This window comes from Dipteris shenzhenensis, chromosome 33, assembly GCF_047967505.1.
Source record: "Dipteris shenzhenensis isolate YYH24624 ecotype China chromosome 33, Dip_SZ_1.0, whole genome shotgun sequence".
NCBI classification, from domain to species: domain Eukaryota; kingdom Viridiplantae; phylum Streptophyta; class Polypodiopsida; order Gleicheniales; family Dipteridaceae; genus Dipteris; species Dipteris shenzhenensis.
In genome coordinates this window covers 37,897,796-37,923,200 of record NC_141628.1, presented here as the reverse complement: position 1 = coordinate 37,923,200, position 25,405 = coordinate 37,897,796, and the positions used below count along the sequence as shown (strand labels likewise).

Genomic DNA, 25,405 nt, shown 5'->3' with positions numbered 1-25,405 from the left:
CACCTCTCCACCTTTATGCCCTCTCCACCTTTACCTTCACCTCCACTTCCACCTCTCCACCTTTATGCCCTCTCGACATCTCCTCCACCCCTCCACCTTTACCTTCACCTCCACTTCCACGTCTCCACCTTTATGCCCTCTCGACATCTCCTCCTCCACCCATCCACCTAAACATCCACCTTATATGCCATCACCACCACCACCACCATCACACCTACCTTCTCTATCGATATCACCACCACTTCCACTATCACCTAACACGATTACCACCACCACCACCATCACCGTCTCCTCCACCTCTATCTTTTGCATCATCACCACAATCTTCGATGTCACCACTACCACTCTCAGCACCACCACCACCTTCTCCTCCTCCCCCTCCTTTTTCTTTGGTCTTTTCTTTGACTAGATCATGGTGTGGCCATTGGATGAGCAAGCAGAAGCAGACAATTTGCACAAAACAAGAGTACCTAGGAAGAAGGCAAGAGAAGGCTTAAGGCAATTAAAGTAGTGATGCCACGTCCCAACAAGCCTCTGTTGATTCTAGAAACAACATTGTGACCATCGAAGAACAAAGGAGCCTTGGGTATGTAGACTAGGAGAGACTCCCAAATAGTTCCACAAGCTTTAATACAGTCTTGAGGAAGTCAAAATCAAAAGATGTATAGAGGATAACCACCCCATCAAAGAACCAAAGAGAGGAGATAAAATGAGAACCACCCTATGAAGAACCCAATTGGAGAAGATATGCAAATCAAAATTGTAAAAGAAACCTGAAAGGTAGTGATGTTGATAAATTGAAAGCTTTGACATGAGAAATTGTGTACCATCATCTGTGGTCATCATGAATATGGTTGTGTCTAGTTTTGCTGTAAAGTTGAATATCTACAAAGAGGCGCATCCTTATTGTGAATAGGCTCACCAATAAAATAAGGAAAGGCAATTGGAAGCCATGCTCATGATTGTGACATTATAGATCCACATTAGATTCTAAGCACATGGTTGGAAGTTAAGTAGTGACATGTGGAGTTAAGGAAACTTATAATCGAGGATTGTAATGAACTCAAGATGGCATCAAATGTTGAGGAAAGTTGTCAACTAGATTCTCAAAAGTTAAATGAGGTTTGGCCTCCCCTTGATTCCACATTGGAGGACTTATTGAAAGTACCTAAGGTCTTTGGAATTTGGATGAGCAAAAAGGCTAGTGATCTAAGAGCAATCCATGGATGAGGAAACGTTGTTAATATGGAGGGCTCACTATCATGCGCTAGAAAGTGAATCCTGATGGAAGGAATGCATCAACCTTAACTCAGGCACACAACCATATCCAATGCTTTAATATATATATATATATATATATGTATATATAATCTACACACACACGCACGTTAAAATTTACACACACATGCACGTGTGTACACACACACACACACTCACTCACTCATGCACATGGGGGAAAAAACCATTGCATGAAGTTGTAGGCATAGGTCATGGCGGATTGATTGTTCCCACCATTCTTTTGGCGATGTAGAGTGAACCTTGCCTGAAATTGTCAGGGAGCAATATGTGCAATACTATGTTGCAATTGGATGCAAAAGCCCTCATTCAACGGGTTGCTGACTTTCACGCCTAACATGGCTCCATTCCTATATTAATGAAAGGTCCTAAGGCTCTGTCGATTATGTGGAAGAAAAGGAGAGGACAGTATGCCCGCTACAACTATAGCCCTCACTTTTCCCAGACGTGGGAATGCCTCTTCAAGGAACGTTCGTACGTGAGTGAGATTGCCACAAAATGCCAATGTAACCTTATTCCCATGCCATGCCTGCCTAGTTGCTACGCCCAATTTAAGCCCTATGGGTGAGCTATCAAGTCAAGCATTATGGGGCTTGGCTCTTGACAAACTATGTTGTCCAATGAAAAGGTTGCAAGCATTGGGTGGAAGTGCTCTTTGTGTCAGATTGCAGGCTTGACTCTTGACAAGGTCTTGAGTTACATGCATGAGGCGATCAAGCTTGTGGGAACGTTGCGGCAAGCATTTTCACTACAATATGCCAAGGTAGCTAACTGGTTCATCCCTAAACACTCCCATAAATCCCATGCTTAGAGGGTATTCCCACGTCTTAGGTAGGCTTTTATGTCAATGAGCGAACATGGCCCTTCCTCTCTCATGGTGCAACGACCGTCACACTACACTTTAGCAACCATCCATTGCTACCTTACTGAAATGCTCGTGAGGTTCCATGTTGCCTACCCATTTGGTGATTTTAGGGGGAAGCAATATTCACAAAAAACATTTTTCTCAACAAATTGAAGGTTTTTCTTGAGAATTTGCATATTTTAAAGCTAAAATATAACTAAAAGTGCTTAAATTTTGCAAATTTTACAAAATTGAGAAATTAAGGTTTTCACAAATGAAAATGTTGTGTGTGCATGTTACAACCTAACTCTTCACTCTTGAACGATTCAAGCTGAGTTGCAGATCCACAAGCAAAAGGAGAGGCAAACATTGAAGGGAGTTTGCATCTAACAGCATGGTCATGCGCAAGCTATTGGTTTTGCAATCTTGTTTGCATAGATGTTATCATTGGTCAAACGTAACAAGTGGGAACAACAATGATCCTCTTTCTATTTGATAGAAATGGGTTTAAGCAGAGGGCTCCATGGAAACAAGCCCTTTGTGAGGTTCATTGTATATAGTTTATAGGTTTCAAGAAATTTTTACCACAGAAACCTTCGTTAATGGCTGGGGTTGGCGGAGGATAGATATGGGCTATTTGACCCTAGCCTTTTCTTAATGGTAATTAATCATTGAAAGATTTACCAGCTACATTATCAAAAAGCTGGCTATTGGAGATACTCGTCAAGTTGGATTCGTTGCGGTGCTACCATGTGTCATTTTGGCATTCAGAGCAAGGTTGCAGCAAATGGTGGCCTAGGATCTAGCTTGGCTTATGTAAAGTGCCTTATCTCAGTCTTTTGATTTCGGCTGGGAAGCCATGTGCGTGGTGATGTGTGAGAAAATTCATGCACTTGAATTAAAGTCCAATTACCCAAAATATGCCAAATGGATCGTGTCGCCAAACCAACCACTTGACATTCGCCATGTAGATTGCACCCCCTCCCCCATCCATCGATGCTTGGAAATTAGCACCGGTTGCCAAAGATCGACAAAATCAGTGATTGGCCTAACGGTCGAGAGTCGCTTTTTTTGTTTCCTCTTAGTAATGGCTACCCACCCCGCTCGCTGGTCATTGGTTTCCTCTTGGTAATGGCTACTTGGTGCTGATTTCTACACCATCAACAATGAGAGATGGCAGAGTCCAAATGTGGACCATCCAACCCCTTGCCTTTCATAATCATAACGGCGGCTAATGGGCATAACAAGGTGAATTTTCACATCCCTAGATGGTGAGCAGAAAAGGGAATGAGTTGGAAGCTCAGAGGGGAAGAGAGAGAAGGAGAAGAAGACGAAAAGAGAGAGAGAAAGGGGGGGAGAAAAAAGTGGAGGATTGAAGGGATAGAAGAGAGAGAGAGAGAAAAAGGTGGAGAATTTCATGGGATTCTCACATGCTTCTCAAATCAATGGATGCCATAAAAAAGTGAACATAACAAGAACTAAATACTTATTTTTCTCTTTGGAGGCAAACGATTACTAAGGCCTACCCATTGAGGGCAGGCCAAAAACTAGAAGACACGCGAATCTCCAATTTTGAACTGTAAATTCACACTAGGTAGTGCCCGCATCCGCTTCTCGATGCAAACACGTGCACCAGTGCACGGATTACACAATGCCATGTGCAAGGTGTGCGCTCTCTCCCTGTCGCGATGGATGGGAATTGGGGGTGGTCGGCGGTGATGATTGTCGATGTCGATGAATGACCGGCCGGTGGGACCGGTTCCTGGTGTCCTCCCGAGAATGGGCTGCCACGTTGGTGGGAAAGGGCCTCTTAAGTAGAATCGATCTGCCACGTTGGTGGGAAAGGGCCTCTTAAGTAGAATTGATTCAAGTTACTCGACGGAATTCCAAAACTCGAGTCGACGGAATTCCAAACTCCCGGATCTAATTTACTCGACGGAATTCCAAACTTGTCGTACGCTTCAATCGATGGAGCTCCGACACTCCAATTGATTAGAATTTAGTTCCGTATCGACAGCAATGAGCATGCAAATTCCGCTCGAAATCTGTCTATAATCCGGTGCTCACTGCTGCTGTCTGTCGTGCGCGCTTGGATCGATGAAGCTCCGACACTTCAATCTCGACAGATTGTCGATGTTTGATTGATTCCGCCATGCAAATTCCAATTCCTGCAGTTCGATCAGGTTGGTTTTCTGTAATTAGCCATTTGATTTGATGCGCTTTGATTTCAATTCGCCATGGCCATGTTTGTTGGTGTCAGCTGAACGCACTGTCTTTGACATTCTGTACCTCTCATAAATTCCCTCAACAACCCTTTGAGCTTCCTCATCCACCATCGCCGTCCATCTTTAAATGCATCTCCAATTCTTTCAAAATTTGTTCGTCCTTTTTGAATCGGTACTCTCGCGGGGAAAGAGCTCTCAGTCCGTTAGCATCTACCAGACATCTTTCCGTTGATTACCAATCCAGTTGTCAGTCCGTCTTATCGACAAACATCAACAGCCTGCGACCCATGAGATGGCTTCGCGACACTCTCGCCACTCTGCAGTCCTCCTCCTCCTCGCTTGCTTCTTCTCCGCTTGCTCCACCAATGAAGAGGCAATGGCATTCCATCCGTCTCTTTTCAGCTTCTCCAGTGGTAATGTTTTGGCCTCTTTGGGTATCCATTTTGAGTTCCACCCAACTCGGTTTTTGGTAGCCTGTGGCTGCTTTTTCAGCTGCACCTGTTCTGAGCAGCTCTTGCTGTGCATCAATTTTGGCAGTTGCATGCGACATAGCCAAGTGTTTAAAAGGCTCTTGTGTCAACTCCTCTTCCTTCCCCTACTATAGTTGCCAGTGCGATTCGGGCTGGAAATCCCCGTTTGGCGAGTCCTGGCTTCCATGCGTTCTTCCTAATTGTACGTGTTCTATCTTGGATATTTCGCTCCAGAATTCGCTAAAACGACCCCGTAAGGCTACACGAAGATCATCTACGGACGACGGGACTCACGCTTTCCATTTTACACAGGTTCAATCAACGCAGGTTGTGCGAATGCCACCACTCCAGCGCCAGCTCCGTCTGCACTGTCCCCTCCGATTGTACCATCCAACGGTTAGTGACAGTAGGAGGATGTTTTTTTCACTAGAAAAAACCTTCTTTGAAAAGGTCTGCGCGAGTTAGAGCTTACTACTTAGTGAGAATCATGACATGGGGCTACATTGGAGAGGAGCTATGTGGTTGAATCAGATAGAGATGTAGTATCTTCCTATATCCTTTTCTCTCTATATTTTTACAGTACGGCTGCAGTTTTAGCAGGTTTGACAGCTAGAAACTGCTCGCACGCTCGAAGGACATAAGCCACAATTTGCCTAGAGCTCTAAGGTTGGATATTGCTATAGGCTGTTGTATATTGCAAGTGTACTCATGTGTAAATGATATCATGCTCCGTGGTGACTACCTAAAGTTTTGAACTCCTGAGAGTTGTTCCTCAGCGTTTGCTGTTTTTGACTGAATCGTTTCTCGAGTATAATTCTAAGAGACAGCACCCTTGCGTTTGCCGAAAGACTGAAATTTCGACATAAGTTTATCTTCAAATTTTAGGGGAGGAGCGAAATTAGGACTAGGTAGCTTTTCAGTCAAGTCTGTAGTCGCGCAGGATGCGCTATCCTTAATGAGGGAGGCCATCTGGCTCTCACCTTCATGGCTTCCTTCTCTCTTGTTCTTTTTCCCCACCAAGACATCATATACATATGGATTCTTTTTCTCTCTAGAAAGTTGAGTTCAGTAAACTTACTGAACTATAAAATACCATAAAATCCAGTGTAATGTTCCGATGATTGCCACTGTGTAAAAATAATCTGCACAAATGTGTTTCCTCTATTTAATTGATAATAAATTGTTCAGTTCCTTTGAGAGTCAACGGTAAGATGCATGAGTTATACCTGTTAAAATGCATGAATTGCAATACATGAACGTGCAAGGTGAAACTTTAAGTGTTGAGTTGAAGATTCATTTTTTTGTAGCTTGTTTGGCTGGAGTAGTCCCTTGGCCTGAATGCCTTTGTCTCAGATTTCATTGTGCAAGTTACATAGTCCAATTTCATGCTTGAATTTCATCTTGTGTTTAGGAGTTTTTTCTTGTTCCTGTTCAGTACGCACAAGAGCAAATAATAATTCTATGAAATCGTTTGGATACATTGTTGTTTAAAGGAGCGCTCAAAGAAAACATTTACCATGCACAAGCAAAAACTGTTTTTCGTCACATTTGCAATGGGATGGAATCATGTTATGGGTATCATTTGGATAGTCAAGCCGCTCAAGTATCGAGCTTACATAACTTGCCCTTTCATTTTTGGCGTTTAAGTCAAGGATACTGACCTGCCCTGCATTGCTTGATTTTACTTTATGATGTTGCAGTTTGCTCTTTTCCTGTGTGCGGGAATGGAGAATGCATTCCAGATGCTTCTGGAAATAGTTCTAGTGATAGTTATGAATGCAAGTGTGATGCTGGCTACTCAAATCTGCTGAACAAGTCAGATGGATACTGTCTTCATCAATGTACATCCTGACAGATCTTCCAGCACTGATTTGACTTGACATACTTCTATAATCAATAAAAGATGAAGAAACTGGATGACATACTTCATTTCAATTCATTGTGTTTCACAGGTTCAATAGGAGCTGATTGTACTAATTTGAATATACCTCTCAAAGGCTCACCACAGCCACCACCTCCTCCACCACCATCGGTATCTTCAAGTCAGAGTACAAATCAAGGTACAAGCCCACGCCCCAGCCCACCGAATCAAATCACTACAAGTCAAGGTGCAGGCCCCAGTCCTTAGCCTCATGTCAAAACCTGTCAGTTAATGCACAGATCATGGCTTGCAAAACAAGGGGAAACTATTTGAATGTTAACAGTTTTAATGACTGAATCTTGACAGTTTTGTAGGAAAAAGTCTACCAGAACTGAAAATGAATTCCTGCGAAGTACCTCTAGCGTAGGAGTGTGAAGGAGCCCTACGGAAGGAGTGGAACCAATAATCCCCTTACCTCTATCAGATGTAGACAAACGTGTAGGAGGGGGGGGGCTGCTGCAAGAACTCGGCACGCTGCATGATCTCTACATGAATCTGCATGACCTCGACCACGACTTTGGCATTATTCTCGGTCTCTGGTGAAAGGATCTAGGTAAGTGATCCTGCACATAAACACGTGCAGAGGCAGGAGCAGTCTCATCTGCACATGGAACCAAGACAAGAATGTCTCCTGCCTGAAGAGACGGATCCGCAGCCCCATCAGTGGTAGCCTGAGGTGGAACTGGCTCCCCAACTCTGACAGGCACCCAACAGGATACAACCGAAATAGGACGTGCTGTCTTGTTCGTGCTCTAGAAGTACCAGAACAAGAGGCTAACGATCATGGCTGTGAGGTCGAAGATCTAGCAGTGCGTGAAGCGGTAGAGCTGGTCGTGAGGAAGGTCCAGGTCGGATGAAGCTATGAGATGCACCCGTTGATCTTTTAGGTCTTTTTTTTTCCTTGGGCAATCTCTGACAAAGTGCCCCGAGGTCTTGCAAATCCTACACTGATCTTGTCTCCTTGCAATCTCGACTCTCTGTCTGAAGAAGGAGCCATCTGAACGCTGACGCATAATGTGTTCATCCGAGATGTTAGGGTCAGAGACAATGACCCTAACACGGGGTACCCCATCAGACCTGCGGCCTCTCCTACTGAAGGCATCTCAAGGAGAGGGGGAATCTCAATAACCACTCCAAAACCATTTATAAAAAATCCACACAAGAGAGTGTACGTGGCCTTTGATTGCGATTCTCTAAACCATTGTAAAATGACAACATTCCCGTAGTTAGAATGGTGAACTTGGAGATGAGACCAAACGCATCCTCATGTTACACACTTGTTAAAATTCAGCCCATGTTTTTGTTTTTCTTTTAACTCGTGCCACCAAGCCAATGCCTTTCCCTTCATTCCCTTGATCCATTAGAATCTTAAGCGCATTAGAAAAGAAATGGAATGAGAGGTGTACTGGGTATCATTTAAGCCATGTATGAACGCACTCAAAACTACACTCTTTTTTTTCTCTTGCCAAAGCCTCTTGTCTGAAAGATGGTACTATGGGTACACTCTCTCAATCTTCTATTGCCAAGCTAGTAACTGTGGCTTGCAACACCGTAATCATTTGCGTTTGAGTCTTGAGGCATACTTCTTGGGCTATAAAAATGTCCTTTAATTCCTTCATCTGTATTTCAAAATATGTCTTCAGCTTAGTGTACTGCTCTTTAATAACCAAGTTGTCTTCACCCAAATCCATGTCGTTTCCCTCTTCCTCTCGAGGCTCATAAGTGGAGGCATGTTGGCTACAACTTCTTCAAGCATTCGAATTCCCTTCAACCATTGGGCAAGAGCATAAGAAGAGGAGTATTCAAGTGAGAAGAGAGGAGAGGAAAAGCACTAAGAGTAGTTGAGTAGAGAGTAGAAACTCTAGAGCTATGGTGGTCATCCAGAAGCTAGGGGGTCGAAGGGATTGGCGATGTATGAGGCTGCAGTGGCAATAATCCTACGATAGAGCGCTAACAACTATCAGTAAGTGTAGTCCACTACGATCTTCTAGCTATGGCCCTGCGATGAAACAATGCCACTATCACTCCCATTGGTCATGTCCCTGATTTGGTAAGCGTGGAGGGAAGGTTCGCCAATCTGATCTATGCCTCAACCACTGGGTGAGTTTCGCGTCTCTTGTTCTGGTCCACCAATCGTCGTTTCCCTTTGCCTTGCTGCTTAGTGCTATCTAATGGGAAAAACACAATAATCATGCTTTGAGTGGAGCCTATTTGCACACCCTATCGTGCCTATGTGCTCCAAGCATTTGCTCCTTGTGTCAAACAATGTCATGGATGCACGTCACCAAGCATATTTGGCCTAGGTAGGACAAGTGACTAGATAGGGGTCAGAAACCGTCCCTGAAGGGAATGATAGCAACCTCTAATCTCATAGTATACAAGGCATTTGAAAGTGAAATGCTCCTTTGACTTCAATTTCCTGTTGATCCCATATAGTACAGATGCAACCCTCTCTGGGTATGCACTCTGTCCGTCCACTTTCAATGCAAAGCTGGTGTGATAAGATGCAAAAATCCCCAATCGATATCCTCAAGAAGTGAGGGAGGTGGATCCGTGTGTATCTTGGTGGATAAATGAAGCCCTTTGCTGAAATCCGCAAGCAATAGTCTCTGTAAAAGCTGAGCTTCACACGAAGCTCGTAGGGTTACGACCAGATCCTGAATATGTAGATCTGTAATAGATCCTCTCGAATAATTTCTCTGGAAAAAAAGATCCTCTCGAATAACCTAGTTCACTTCATGATATGTGAGTGAGACACAAGGGGCCTCAATGAATATAATAGAAGGGGGGTAGTTTGTCTAGGTGGAGCCCCGGAACCTCAAACCATCTGCATATATGTGCATATAAGTACCTCTGATCACCTCTATCAGTCAAAGTAATGGACAAGGGCAAGGCTAACCACGGTAGCATGTGTCATCCCGTAATGCAAGAGCATACTCCCAAATGTGGTAGAGATATGTGGTAACCCGTAACATTGCATCAAGCTATGGTGGGGAAGCTCCAAACTCAGCGAAGTGAGACTGAAGACTTACTGAGGATCATCCATAAAAGGCATGAGAACCTAAATCTTCTTAGCTCAAACCCAATCTGTGTCTGATAGATTTGGCCCAAAACAAGTAAAACCAATGAGGGTAAAAAGTCTAGCAAGCACGATGTATCCACTACTCAGTCCGACCTGCAACGCTGGTCGCATCGTGAAAATCAATCCAAAGAAAAGAACCCCCAAGTATGTATAGGATGCAACCACCTCCACCGGCTGCCCATCTAGTGTGAAGTACTTTCTGTGCATGGCTTCCTAGGATGTATTGAAGATCATGACCTTGGCTTTACTATGATTGACCTTCGAGTCATGCGCCTTGTAGAGAGTATTAAGTGCCACCAAGTGACGCTAGAGCCCCTCTATTAAGGAGGAGAGCAGGACCACATCATCAGCGATAGGAAAATCTAGAGCAAGGATCCGGATAGGGAGCAGCCATCCCCCCCTAGAGCCCAATGAAAGTCTCAAGCTCATCTATATAGAGGCCAAACAAGGTTAGTAATAATGCACAACCTTGTTTGACCCCAATAGTACTCATAATCTACTATGTCCATCCTACAGCTGTTTGAACCCTACCCAAGACTCTCTGACAAAGTGCCATGACTGCCCACGTGATCTCTTGATAATACCCTATAGACGACTGTAGGTAGAGCTCTTGGAACTGTGTCAAAACTTCACAAAAATCCACAAAGCAGCCATAAACCCTCTGTCTCTGTGCCCTAGTGTCCTCAATGACACTCTAAGTGTGAGTATGTGATCCATGATCCCGTGATCTCTCCAAAATCCCACCGGACCCACAGCTTCAAGTCCTTGAAGCTCTGCAACCCTGATAACCTTTGTGTTGCACATTGATAAATAGACCTTCGACACGACATGTTCAATCATAATGGTCCTGTAGTTTCCCACGCTCATGATATCTTGCTTGGTGAATGGGGGTGATGGTATTAAGGGTTCAAATGTAAGAAATCCACTGCAAACCGCTTCGTGAAAAAGCTTTGCTAAGGTTGGGACCAAAGTATTTATTCCATATGCAACAAGCTCGGTACATATGGCCTCGTGATCTTTCGCTCATCATTGTGAAGCTTCAAGGCTGTGTGTTTGACACCACTAGCAAAAAGTGTGAATGATCTTGCCTTGTGAATGGAAGTAATGGTGTTAGGGGTCCACGCGTAAGGGAAGCCGATGCAAACTGATTTGCTAAGATCGAGGCTAAAGTTTCTATTCCATATGAAATGAACTCAGTACGTACTTAGTACGTATGCCCTCATGATCTTTCTCTTGGCCATTGTAAAGCTACAAGGCTGTTTCTTCCAACTTACCAAATACTCACCTATCGTCTCTGCCTCGCTCGAAAGATGGTACTTAGCCTCCTTTCTTTTGGGAAAAAAAAAAATATGGTGCTTAGCCTCAAATCTGGGTTGCGTACGTAAGGCCTTACACTCATCATCATATCAACTGTTACAAGGTACTAAGCCAAGACGCCATGGATGTGTAGAGCGGGTGGTGTGTGGAAAGCTGTGTAGAAAAATCTCATGTAGAGCATCCGATCAAGGCAGTTTGATCCTCTAGGAGCAGAGTGGAGAGGCGTACATCGAACTTATGTTTTAGGTTGTGATCAAAATGTATTTCGTGATAAGTAGTGTATATGAGTGGTGTCGTAGTGTGCATTGTAAGCCATAGGATCGATATACTAAGAAATAGATAAAGTATGGTCCACTCTTGGAGATGGTGGTGAGACAAAGCAATCCGTGATATGTGAAGTGGAGGCAAGAGATCCCATGAGATAGTCAACTATGCATGAGTCTCCTCCCCCTCCCCCATGTGAGTGAAACAACCCGAGGAGGGCCATCAATCATCACCACTCCCATCCACAGTCCACTACACCATCCTTGGAGCTAAGAGACATTGCCAGCGCTGGAGTTAGCAGCATCATCATAATGTTTGTTGGGATCATGAGCAGCCCCAACATGCCCTCTTCTACGCCCCACCACAATATGCCTCCTTTTTGTCACCCTCACCCCTCAACCAACAGCCACCATTCCCCTACTCAATTGGACTCGCCACATTTGCATTCCACATGTGCCCTCACCACTCTTAGTTTCCTACCCCCATGTCCCTACCCTCTATCACTCAGCCCGTATTCAGGCCATATCCATACTCGTTGCTTCATGGTCACATGATTCCATCTGACGTCTAGGATCACCTCCTCATGGAGGTGAACCACCTTTGTAAATGAGATGAGGCCCATAGAAGTCATGGATTATTGTTCGTCATATCTTGAGAAAATGGTGTGCTTGCTAGTTGTAGGCAAGCCCTTGTGATACTTGGTGAGTATGGTTCAGATGCATTTCCGTAGATATAATCATTGGGAAATTTCTCGAATACTTACATGCTGGATATGTGAAGGCGGTACTGCTAGTCAGATGAGGACACTCCAGTCTGGGGAAATGACATAGGGTTCACTTGGATTCAGAGGGGAGTCTCCGTCAGGTATCTGGGATGCCAGGTTGGGGTAGGCATCTCTTCGGCACAGCAGTGTTGGAGAGTATCAAGAGAAAACTCATCTTTTGGAGTTCAGCCAGAATTGACCTTGCATCTAGAGTTGTGGTTGTGAATCAGGTATTATTGACCACTGCCTGGTTCGTTTGCTCATGTTGGTGTAGATCTAGTGGTTGTATCGCTCAGCTCATGAGACCTATGAGGAACTTCCTATGGAGTAGTTTAGACGGCACCTCAGATGTTGTAGCCAGAGTGGCTTGGGAGACCCTCATTCTCCCCACAGGAGGAGGTCTCAATATTATTGACTTGAACTTGCAGTGTGTGGCCTTGCTCTGCTAGTTTGTAGTACGTGGATTGATGCCTGGACAGGAACCGTGGAAAGATTTTTTCTCACGCAGCATTGAATCTTGTATCCCTTCTCATGGGGGAGATTGGTTGGACAGCAGCAGATGGATCTTTACTTCAGCCCATCTCAAATCTCCCCCTTCCCCTCTCATGGCTGCTATTTTGAAAGCTTGGGGCTGCTTCAGAAACACACTTCGCAAAGTTCGACCCACCTCTCGTGAAGAAATTCATAGGCAGCCAGTCATGTGGAATGACTCGATTTTGGATGACCATGGCAGGCCACTTGGAGTGTCACATTATATGCAGTGGTCTAGATGGGATAGAGGACTTGCTTCTACTGTAGACGCTTGGCAAGCTTTTATGAGACTTCGAGAGGATCAGAGACTTTTAGCAGTTGGCCACCTCAGAGGGAGTGCACTTAGGATACATCAAATACAGGCAGCCATTCCACCAAAGTGGATTAACACAGAAGACATGCCGATCACAGAGTCCACTTGGTGGGGAGGGTTTTCAAGGACGGGCATTTCGTTATAGATTATTGCACTACAGGATGCACAGGAGGATACCCTAGTTTTTTATGTTAAGTTGGTAGGCAGACTTATCAGGTCTTTTGATGATATTCTTTTGGAGGTTGCATTTCAGCTTGTCAAGATTGCAAGATTCATGGAGTGGGGTAGGGGGACTCACAGTGGTATCTTGATCCTGATCCTATTCTCCTTGCGTTGGGGTCTTGGAGACTCTAGTTGTATGGTGGTTTCCCTATTAGGTTCTTGTAGTGGGACCCAGGGGAGTGGGAATGGATTGATGAGGGGCATCGAGAGAAGAGCTTCCCCTTCTTTCACTACACAATTAGAAATGCTTTGAGGTTTCAGCTCAACAGTAGAGGTTGGAGGCCCTCCAGAGTACCCCATTGGGATAGTTTCAGATTTTCGCAGCTGTGCGGAAAAACTTTTGGCGTAGGCTTTGGAAATCCCTCAGGAATAGAAAGATCACTCTTTTCTTTTGGCTTTCTTTTCATGGAGGGATTGGGGTGAATCTATTGAGATCTAGGTTCGGGACTGACCCTACATATCCTTGTTGTCACATTGCAGTTGAGTCAGTACAGCATTGTCTTTGGGAATGCAGACAGGCGAGGACAGTCTAGAAAGGTGTTGCTAGGATTTTCAGCATCTTTCATACAACACCTTTCTATATGATCTGGGGCTCAGTGGCTTGGTTATCTCTTACTGGCCCGCAGGTGTTTTTCGAGGGACATGATCAAGATCCAACTCTCATTGTATGGTGACACTCAGTGGAGTCTTGTTCCCTCCAGGATGTTCCCTTCACTCCTTTCAGAGCTGCTCATGTCTCAGTAGACACGTCTTCAGGGATTTTGGCTAGCATTGTAGCTTGGCATATTTGGAGTGCCAGGTGTACAAAGGCGATAGAGGGTATCTAGGTTCACCCTTCCCAAGCTATGGCCAGTATTTGGACCGACACAGTACACACTTTGATGGCCATATCGGCCACTGCGAAGAGAGTTATTTTTTCAGAGTTTGGAGAGGATCTCCTTCTTCTCTAAGTCTCCCTCAGGGTTGAGATGGCATTTTCAGCCTCCGCTTTGGTTTTTTATTAGCTCATTTTGAGCTGTTTTTTTCCCTCATGCATTGCATGATGTACTGCTGCATTTGAGCTTGCTCTTGCGGTTTTCATTCATACTTAATGAAGTAATTTTCTTGAAAAAAAAAAGAAGGGGAGAAGAAGTGTGAAGTGAAGGAAACGACTATGGAGAGAGAAAAAGAAAGAAATAAAGAAAATTTATTAAAGTTTGTTAAAGATTGATGGTTCTATAAGACTGAAGAAAGACTTGATACAATGAACAAAAGGGTGGAGCTACTAAGCGAGCATCCTAACCCATGCATAGTTGCCAGAAACGGCCGTTTCTTGGCAGGAAACGGAAACGGCGTTTCTTCGAAGAAACGTCGTTTCGTAAAACATGTTTTTGACCTAGACTCCCAAAATCGTGCCACCTGGCTCCTTTTTTCGCCACCTCCCGTCCATTGTACTCCTTCTGTGCATCCTTGCTGCTCTCTCCACCTTCTCTAAGCTCTCTCCATCCCTCCATCCTTTGCTCTTGGACTCTCCATCCCATTTTCCTCGGACCTCCATCCTTCTCTCTCCATCCTCTTCATCCTTCTCTCCATCTTCTCCATCTTGCAAGCTGCAGCTTGGCAGCCTGCTCTCCATCCCTCCATCCTCATTCTCTCCATCCTCTCTTACCTGTAACCTCTCCATCCTCCTCCTCTTTATCCTCCTTCACTTCTACCTCTGATCCTCCAAACTCCTTCCACCTCTCCATCCTCTTTTACCTCAGAGCTCTCCATCCTCCTTCTACCTCTCCATCCTTTCTCACTTGTGACCTCTCCATCCTCCTCCTCACCTCTCCATCCTCCTCAATGCCGAGAGATGCTTATTGGGTCCATGTCTCCCTCCTGATGTTGATGATTCTTCTTCAGACAGTGACACAGATGCCTCAGGCTCATCTGAGGAGGCAGAGGATGACGATGACGAGGAGTCCATGGATGATGCAGATGATCAGTAGTGATGTACCTTAGTCCTTGTCTCTTGACTACGACTGTACAGACTACAGTGCTAGCCTACTCCTAGACATGACAGTCATGACACTTCAGATGCATCATGCATGCAGCCTATAGGCTGCAGCATGATGCATCTTGATTCCTAGACTATGTTATTTCTTTTTTTATGATAGTAGATACAGTACTTACTACTGAGTATACTTTGGACCTTGGTGCCAGGTGGCAGCTGCTTTTTTTTATATCATCCATGGGTGCTTTTATTTTGAGTCTTGCATGACTCATGAGTCATGATCATGGAATTTGTGGATCATGAATCATGATCATCTATGGAGTCTGGGCATTGGATGCTTTCAAGTTTCAAGTTTCAACTTGTGTGCTAAGTTTAAAGTACTTCAAACTTCTAAATATAAAAAATAAATTTTTATACATAAATTGTATCATATTGCCGTTTCTTCTGTTTTCGTTTTGGTAGGGGCCGAAAACTCCGTCTCTTCCGTTTCCGTTTCCGTTTCTTCCATTCGTTTCCGTTTCGGCTGGCAACTATGAACCCATGCTAGAAAACTGTGTAGACATAGTTAGTGATATCATAGTACATGTCCACCATAAACCTATGCAGACATCCTGGCATCATCATCCTCATGTGGAGACACAGTCTGATCCAATACCATACAATAGGCATATAGAACATCAAGATACACCCAATGGTGGACTAGGCAGTGTAGGCAAGAAGCCTGTAATGGATCGTTGTTTGCTATTTGGATGAGTAACCTATTGTGCTCTCCTGATCGCTACCCAATGTTTGACGAGCGCCACTGTAACCTCGGTCGGCTGCACTCCAGGTTTGGAGAGAGAGAGAGAGAGAGAGAGAGAGAGAGAGAGAGAGAGAGAGAGAGAGAGGGGGGGGGGAGGGAGGTATTTATGTCATCAGGTGGCCTCGCGGGCCTATGAGACAAAGTACAATCATAAGAAGTAACCCAACCACTCGTTGAGTCCCTTTGCAGAGTACTACATGCTAAGCTAAAACAAAAATAACAAGAATCTTATACTTAGACTCAAGATCGAAATACATAGCTTGGTGCTAGGGTGACTCCTATGAGCTGGGAAGGTATCTCGTATTTGCGTATGTTGGGTCGTGTCTCTTGGCGGTTGGGGGCGTGGTCTCCGTGATCTCTGTATCCGGCAGGCCATTTCAATGGAGACCCCTTTTTTCTTTTCTTTCCCATCCACCCTCCCTTCACTAGAGAAAGATCTTTCCTTGACATAGAATCGGTGTTGTAAACTGGGCTGATTTCATTTTACTTGGAGTTACAAGGTCAGATTCAGAGGAGAAAGACCTTGGCATAATTGTCGAGAAGGAGTCGGGAAACCTTGACATAGTTGTGGGATTGTGTCAGTGCTCGTGTATGCCCCTTTATCTTCCTCAAATGTGCATGTCAAGTGATAAAAAACAAGAAGCACATGATGCTGGCCAAAGGGATTTGGGAGTACTTGATGTCTTTGTACAACATGCTATCACCATCACCCATGAAGCATGTCTCCTTGGAAGTGCAGATGGGTGTCCTGAATTTTGCAGAGTCCTCAACGATGCGAGAGCACATCAACAAGTTGCAAGCTCTTCAGTAGAAGTTTCTTCAAGCGAAAAAGTAGATATTGTAGAGGACATGGCCATTATCTTGCTTTCTCATCTCTACTCTCTGTACTCAAGAGTTGTGTTCTTTGTTGATCACTACTTGGAGACCTAGCACCTTGACACGGGAGAAGCTTGTGCTGACAGTCCTAGACACTAAGAGATCGGTTCTTGAACCCTCTATAGGGTAGAGGTATTGTCTTGACAGTCAAAAGGACGGAACAACAACAACAATAAGAAGGGTAAGTAGAAGTCTTCTTAGTCAAAGTCTTCAGAGAAGAAGTTCGATTCTGATTGTGATGACCTGAAGGCAGATTAGACCTGTAACTATTGGAAAAAACGTCCTCAACGGAGCCAAGAAATGGATATAGGTTGCTCAACTCCAGAGTTTGTGCACTCTTAGATCATGGAGACTAGAGCTTCATCTTCTTTGAGCAAGGAGGCAGTTGGTCTCATTGTTGGGGAATATCGGGAGTGGATTCTAGTCAATGGTGTATCTAGAGACTTGACTCCTTCCCACGCGATGTTCCAAGATCTTCGGCGTAGTCAGGTTATATCTTCGTTGATGACAAGTCTACTATCTCAGTTCAAGGTGAGGACAAGTTGAAGATCATTCTTGATGATAGAGGAGAAACATTCTTTCCAGGTGCTTTATGTTATGTCTCTTGGTTTCCATTTGTTTTTAGGTTTGCAAGGATAGCAAGCGGGTGGAGTTTGAAGCATTTCATTGCTATCCGGGACAGATCAATAGGCCAGGTTGTTTGGAAAGGAGGAGTTACAATGGGATCTCAAACTCTTTGCACTCTCTTCTTTGACAAGTACTCAACTTGTCTTGGTGATTCGTGGCATCCTCACTATTGTCATTTGAATGTGGATGCATCGCAGTGGGCTTCCGAGACCACATGGTGGATGGCTTGCTAGATGTGGGCAGCAAGCAAGGACACTGCAGTTCTTGCATTTGTGGGAAGCAACATAGGGAGTCCGTTTTGAAGTAGGATACGAGGTGGGCTTCACAACCACTAGAGGTGGTTCACCCTTGGATTATCCTAGGCGAAGCCCTTTATTTCATGCTGTTGGTGGATGATTGCAGCTGGTTTACATTGGTGTATTTTTGCCCCATAAGGACCAAGCCTTCACTCATTTCAGACATTGGTATACTTTGGTAGGAAAGAAATCCAGATTGCTAGTAAAGACTCTTTGGGTTGACAAAGGTGGAGAGTTTTGTTTCATTGCTTTTGAAAGATTGTGTAGAGAAGGGCATCAAGCGGAGCTTGTCAACATAAGGAACCATTCAAAGAATGGAGTAGTTGAAATAAAGGACTAGATTGTGGTGGAGATGGCAAGGAGGGTGGTGGAGCATCATGACCTTCCTCATCTGCTTTACAGAGAGACTATGGTGATGGTTGTCCTCCCTCAACCGATCTTTGATGATTGCTACTCTTGAGGTAACTTCATTTGAGGCTTATTTTGGTAAGAAATTGGATTTGTCCCAGTTCTGTGTTTTTGGGAGTAATAAGAAACAGATGGGGAAGTTTGACTCCAAGTCCCAGTAGCTTGCCTTTCAAAACTTCCAATAAACTACAGGTTGTATGACCTAGAGAGGAGGGAGGCTATTGTTGGCAGAGATGTCGTCTTTAAAGTTACATTGCAAAAGAGTGGCCTTCATGGTGAGGCAAGTAACTTTGGTGATCTGTCTCAGGCTCTTGTTCGTGTGACAACAAGCCTTAACTAGTGGCAGAGGATGCTTCCGAGGTTGGTGATGAGCCACTAAAGCAAGAGAAAGCTCGGAATTCTCATCGAGTACCAAAGTGGTTGGTGGATACACCTCATGATTCTAGAGTGATAGAGTATTCCTTTGAGTGGACCATGGAGGATAGACCTCGAAGATCACATACAGCTCATGACAAAGTCTCGGTAGAGGAGCATTTAAAGGTAAACTAAGCATTGATGTCTTAGACTCTTTGGGACAAAGAGCCTACCTTAGTAAAGGAAGCTTTCTCACAGGAGCCATACAAGTAGAGATAGAAGCCATTGAAGAATAGGAACTGTAAGCTTGTTTTGAGGCCGTTGAGACGGGTGGTGATTGGTGTCAAGTGGGTTTTCAAGACCAAGTACACGTGAGATGGATCTATTTACAAGAACAAGGTGAGACTTGTGGCTAAGGGCTATGCACAATGGCTAGGGATTGACTATGAGGACATTTTTGCACTGACTATGAGGATGGCCCACGATCAAGGTAGTTCTCATCAGCAGTGGCCTATGTACTAGATGGATGCCTCTCATCAGCTGTACTAGATGGATGCCAAATCAGCATTCTTGAATGTTGACTGGTAGGAGGAGTGTACGTGTGTCAATCTCTAGGCTTTGAGGTCCCAAAATCAACAGGTATGGTTTACATGTTGAAGAAGCCTTTGCATGGCCTTAAGCAAGCTCCCAAGAATTGGGATCAGAAGATTCATGCCTTCTTTCTGAGGAAGAGTTTTCAGATATTGGTTGCAGATCCAAACTTGTCTCTCTTTTGGGAGCAAGGTATGGTCACATTGATCATTCTTTATGCATATTGTTTGGTAGTCATGTGGAGCACATTGATATGATGAAGGTTGCCTTGTCAAAGAAGTTTGAGATGATAGACTTAGGCTTACTACATTTCTTCTCTAGTATTGGAGATTAGGCAGAAATAGAGGGGATTTTGTTTCTCAGCAACGGTATGCCCATGAGTTGTTGGAGGCCTTTGGGATGGAGAACTGCAAGAGCCGCTTCCTTATTGCGATGATCCTTCGCAATGAGGAGGGCCACCGTATCATCAAACGTGGTAGTGGCAAGACGAAGGATCTCAAGAGTGTGCTCAAAGCGAGAAATGCCATGCATACTCTTCATAAGGATGGCCATCTTATCTTCATCATCAGGAACGCTCTTCAAACTTGAGAGTTGTTGAACAAGAGATTGAAACCGGGCTAGATGATCACTCAACTCATCACTCTCTTCCATTTTCAGATCATAAAATTTGAGCTTCAAGAAGACTTTAGAGTTGGTGATTTTATTACCAAAGAAGTTCTCAAGGCGATCCCAAATCTCCTTAGTAGTTGACTTGAAGTCCACATGATGGAGCAATGGCCTTGGCATTCTGTTGCTTCATAATTTGCATTGTTGCTCATCGGTTGACTCAAGACGCTCTTCCTAACTCCTTCACGCAAAAAAGATAGAGCACTATACTGCCTTTATAACTATTGCAACCTCTTCCATATACTCACCCCTTCCCCAAACACCAGACACCATATACTCCCTCAACCGTGGAAGTCTTCATCCTGGACAAGTTTCAAGCAAAACACATTATCCAAAAGAGGTTCTGCTGGTGGCAGTGGCAGATTAATCCACTTAGAGTATAAAAGTTCTACATGTACATCATTACCAATAATCTCCGTGTTTTCTAGAGAAGATTACATCAACATGAGAGCCTCTAGCAAAGTGAACTTCTTCTATATCTGGACCAAACTCAAGTGCAATATACATTTTTGCAAAATCTTTATGTACCACAACCATACATTGAAGACATCATACAAGGGCAGCTTCAGATCGACACTTTGCTACAATCTTTTGATAGCTTTAGAGGAGAAACTCAATCAGCCACAGAGGAATATGACCCACAACAATCCCCCTTTAAATGAATTTTTTTTGACTGGAAGTCCTCCACGAGTAGTAGAAGAAGTCAGTAGATGACTGAATGGTTCTCATGAGTCTCTTCATCACAAGCAACCAAGATAGAATTTATCACAATTCATTTAGACATTACTGCCAGCTTTATCTTCACAAACTCCCTCTCACAAAACAATAAATGAACGTTCGAATGGCCTCAACTCCTTCAGGGTGATGCAGCAGCCAAGTCACTTCTCAAGCTTTTTATGGCGTGTATTCAACAACGGCAGATTGGCAGCTCTCCATTGATCACTCGCAGGTATCAACATGTCATAGTGTACTACAGCAACACTTTGAAGACTGAGGCATTCATCAAGCTTCACACTGGCTCCCTCAAACGTGGTCCCTTTCCTTCGATCGTGGCTCTTCTTCTAAGATGATGCCCATCACCCGAACGAGTGCTACAACAAATTTGGAGACTCTTCTTGGTTCTTCCATGCTGCCCCGTACTCTGGATCTTCCTTGTCTTCAGCCTCATAGCCAACAACGATGCAAAGTGGAGATCCCTGCCTGCTTCACATCAGAATTCCATCGAGACATCAGCCCCATGTGTGTGCAACCTCGATGAGCGAGAGCTCTCTTGCAAATTAGCTCGCCTTTGTGTGACTTTCTGCCTCTCTCTCTATGCTCCCCGTGACTCCGTTTTCCTTTTGCAAACAGATCTCTCGTTCCTTCAGCGCTGCTTTCCTCCGCCCAGCTCCACGACTGCTCTCTTACCCAATATCTTTTCCACTCCGCCCAGTCTGTGCCTTCTTTCCTTGTGCGATCTTGGACCTCCCTCGTAGCTTTCGGTGTAGGTCCCTCTCCAAGCTTCCCGAGCCTCCCTTCTTGCTGTTCACTCACGCACTTGCCAGCTCGTTGATCAGAAGCTTAAAGTCTAGACTCACGTAGTCACCTTGCATGCACATGCTCACTTTCCAATTATTCCAGCCACGTCATCACGTGGAATTTATCACTCTCCCATCTCTTCACAAAACTTAGGCCTTGACAATTAACCCCCAATTCTAGATCTTAGGTACCACCTCTTCATACAACTTCATACAAGGCATTGAATGCATAAATGCCCACATATAACCACACATAAAACAACCCATGTGGGAAAACATCATCATATAACAATGGATGGCAATGAGTCATACAAGGCATTCAATGCATAAATGCCCACATATAACCACACATAAAACAACCCATGCTGGAAAACATCATCAGATAACAATGGATGGCAATGAGGGACGCATGTCATCCTGAAACCAACACAAGTGATATGGATACCACAAAACTCTAGAGTGAACTAGTGCACCCACACTTCAACTCATCATTTCGCAAAAGTCCCCGTTAAGTATCTACCTTCTCAAGAAAATTATCTACATTAGTGTAGATTCTTTTATGAGAGTGTCCATAGCTCAAAGCCACCACCACTAGCTATGTACATAGCTATGCACCTACCCATCAGCATGCAACAAGTGAAAAGCATATTTACATTTTTATCCACACAGCGGTTGGCAGAAGGCTCCAAAACACAAGCAGTCCTCACGTGGACGAGTGGGCTGAGGAAATGGTCGTAGAGATTGCTGGAGCAGCTGGTCGAAGGCTGGAACCACTCAAAAACCTCCACAGGTAGGTCCGAAAGCAAAGTCGGCTGAAGTAATGCAGCTGTAGACTCATGTAGCAGAAATTCGATGTCTTGGTCTGCTCCGAAATGCACACAGCAGCACTTGGAGAGGCTGGAAAAGCTCCGAATTGAAGACCCTGACCTCCACGCAGCACTTGGAGAGGCTGGAGTTGCTTGAAGGTGCTGACCAGGACGGAAAGATGGCAGCAGCAGCAGGAAATGACCCGACCAGCACATAGAGAGGCTGTCAAGAGCACCCGGGAAGGCGAAACAGAGGCAAATGAAGGGCTGTGACGCAGAAACCCTAGGCGGGATGAGCCAGCAGAAAAGAGAAGGCAGCAGAGGCGAAAATAGGGCAGCTGAGCAGATTTAGGGTTTTGAATTAGGGTTATGGTTAGGTCTAGGAGGCAGCTATGGCTATGGTAGGGCTAAGTGGCTCTGATACCATGTGGAAAACATGGTGAAGGGGGGGAGAGAGAGAGAGAGAGAGAGTTAGGGTGTGAGGAAATAATGCTCAAATGAAGACATAAGGAAAGGCTCTCATTCATTCATCAACTGTATCATGACAAGTGCACCTAGTGCATATGGGATAAGTCCCATGATGACACGTGGCACTCACACAAGACTCACACGCATAAACTAGTGCTAGATCACCTAGTACTACACACTAACACTTCACATCAACACACTCTTTGACTATGAGATCTCCTCTGATACCATGTGGAAAACATGGTGAAGGGGGGGGGGGGAGAGAGAGAGAGAGAGAGAGAGAGAGAGAGAGAGTTAGGGTGTGAGGAAATAATGCTCAAATGAAGACATAATGAAAGGCTCTCATTCATTCATCAACTGTATCATGACAAGTGCACCTAGTGCATATGGGATAAGTCCCATGATGACATGTGGCACTCACACAAGACTCACATGCATAAACTAGTGCTAGATCACCTAGTACTACACACTAACACTTCACATCAACACACTCTTTGACTATGAGATCTCCAACAGTTGCTCCATGAGAGTGGCCGAGACAGTGTCTTCGCAGGCTTCAATTTGGCCACATCCACCCATTGGGATGTCCAAAGGGTCTATGAGAACCAAATATAATGAAAGCTAATGGTGGGGCCACTAAACGGGCATCCATATCCAAGGCTGATGTCTGTGACAAGAAGATATAGATACATCGCACTCTCGCTTTGAGAGAGGGAAAACCCAAAAAAGGGGAAACAACAAGGGGAGCATCTGGTCATCTATCAATCGGTCAGCTATCCATCCCAGTGATTGGACCTATGTGTGCTATCTGTGGAACCAACTCCATTAGACGAACGAGGAGAGACAACGAAAAGCTCGTCTACCTATGGTTATGGAGGAAGAAAATCAGGTATGGACCGTGACTAATGCTTGGCTTGTCCAGATCCCTCCCTCTTTATGAAATGGAGGTGCCTTCTTTAATGCATTTTTGTTGTTTATAAACCATAGGAGATTCATCTCTCTCTCTCTCTCTTAGAATGGCATCTTCTTCCTTTGGTGTGCCATAGGTTGTCAAGTGTAAGCAATTGAACCACCTCTTTGCAATAATTTCTAACTTTGATTGCTCTTTATCACACTGTATAGGACTATTTTCACACCCATTTTCGCATGTTTAGGTTTTGTATAGGCATAGTTCTTCTCATGTCTCAGCCAAAAATAGGGAAGGGGAATGTAGTATGAGCTCTTTTATTTGTATAGTGTCTCTACTCTGTCTTATATTCCTTTGTAGGTCTAGAGCCCATGCTTCATATCCATGAAGCACAAATATCTATTCTAGCATATTGTATACAAGCTTCATTATCTTACAATCCCGTTATGTGACTTAATTTTTTTGTTTTACATGTTGAAGATGGTCTCATCCCTCCTAGAATTCTCAAATTTCAATGCTTGCATTCTACTTCTACATGTCCTTGAACTTAAAGTATCTATACTGTTTCCAATCCTTTCTTACAAAAAGTAACGAGACTTGCTTGTTGATAAGCAATCCAAACACTGTCTAACGGTTGGGGCTCATCCCTATCTTACTTCCTCCTTTGAACATGATAAATAAACAAGGAACCTTTGAAGTTGGTTACTACTCCCAATATAGCTCAAGTGATGCTTCTCTCAAGCCTTATGGGAAATTTATCATTGCTGTATTTTCCTGAAGTCTTTGTAGAGGCAGTGCATCAGATGCTTTCTTGAAGTCCATAAAGCGACATTGCTCTTGATCTTCTCTCTTTGACATGAAACTCCCAGTTGTGACTAATTGCTCCCTTCTTGAATACTTCAGCTGGAAATCTGTTAGAGATGGTTGCTTATCATTTGACAAAGAAGCCACTCCCCATGACAGTTATATATTTGTTTACCTTTAAACTCAGGAATGTTATAGTGATCTGATGAGCCTTCTTCCACTTACTTTGTTTGATGAGCCTTCTTCCATATGTGTGATCATCTCTTTGGAAGGTGGTCCGCAGCACTTCCCATTCCCATCTTGTTAGAAGGAATTGTAGTTCTATTGCCTTTTCATTTGTCGAATTCAGTAGAAATAAAAAAGATAATGTACTATATCTCGGGCTTTTTCATTGCATATATTGCTATCATCAATCCTATTGTACTTGCGATGAATATTCACTACACTTAAAACACACATGCCACATTTGTTCATTGCAGTCCCTGCAGTTTGTTTTACACATGTGTTCGTTTGTAATGTGCATCCATGAAGAAAGAGTTGAAATAGAGAAAGTAAAAATTATGCCTGAAGATATTAGCTAATTAGCAGTAGCTTTTGACATATCCTACTCAATGGGATTAGTTTCTCTTTATAATTGTCAGTATCTTCTTTGCTTGAATTTGTTTTTGCTCTGATACCCATTACGTGGAGCTAATGGCAACATAGCATAGCAGTAAGCTTTCCTCCCCCCCCCTTTTTTGGACAGGTCCAAAGCAAAGATATCTTGAAAGGTTGCTTATGATGGTGTCAATTATGGCACTGATGGGACTTTGTACTTAAGCAGACCAACGAGTTCTTATCTTCCACTTAACAAAGCCTTGTCGTAAAGTTCTGAAATCCTTTTTGTTTCGCTTGTATATGCTTATGAGAAGCAGATCATCAGGCCCAACCTCTTATTCCTTATTCTCAGCATTTTGAATAGAAAACACAAATTATCAAAGCTTACTCAACAACCCACAGAAAATGTTTGTAAGTTTGTACTTAAGCAGACCAAAGAGTTGTTATCTATTTAAGCTGTTCC

At 44.0% G+C, this 25,405-nt stretch overlaps 1 protein-coding gene across 2 annotated transcripts; it reads left to right on the top strand.

Annotated features, from left to right (window-relative positions):
- Positions 1–4,531: 4,531 nt before the first annotated feature.
- Positions 4,532–25,397, top strand: LOC147880076 (uncharacterized). 2 transcript variants are annotated; one of them, XM_087372068.1, is made up of 6 exons: positions 4,532–4,778; positions 4,903–5,037; positions 5,148–5,231; positions 6,536–6,676; positions 6,788–6,895; positions 25,091–25,397. In XM_087372068.1, exons 1-6 carry the CDS (start codon positions 4,658–4,660, stop codon positions 25,162–25,164), a joined length of 663 nt encoding a protein of 220 aa, XP_087228194.1. In that variant the 5' UTR covers positions 4,532–4,657; the 3' UTR covers positions 25,165–25,397. The 2 variants fall into 2 exon arrangements, with proteins under 2 accessions (XP_087228194.1, XP_087228193.1); XM_087372067.1 differs by having other exon boundaries at positions 6,788–6,943.
- The last annotated feature ends 8 nt before the right edge of the window (positions 25,398–25,405 follow it).

Coding starts and splice junctions, on each gene's coding strand:
- LOC147880076 (XM_087372067.1), top strand. CDS start 4,658: ATGGCTTCGCGACACTCTCGCCACTCTGCAGTCCTCCTCCTCCTCGCT. Junction 5,038..5,147: donor TCCATGCGTTCTTCCTAATT/GTACGTGTTCTA, acceptor CATTTTACACAG/GTTCAATCAACGCAGGTTGT. Junction 6,677..6,787: donor TGGATACTGTCTTCATCAAT/GTACATCCTGAC, acceptor TGTGTTTCACAG/GTTCAATAGGAGCTGATTGT.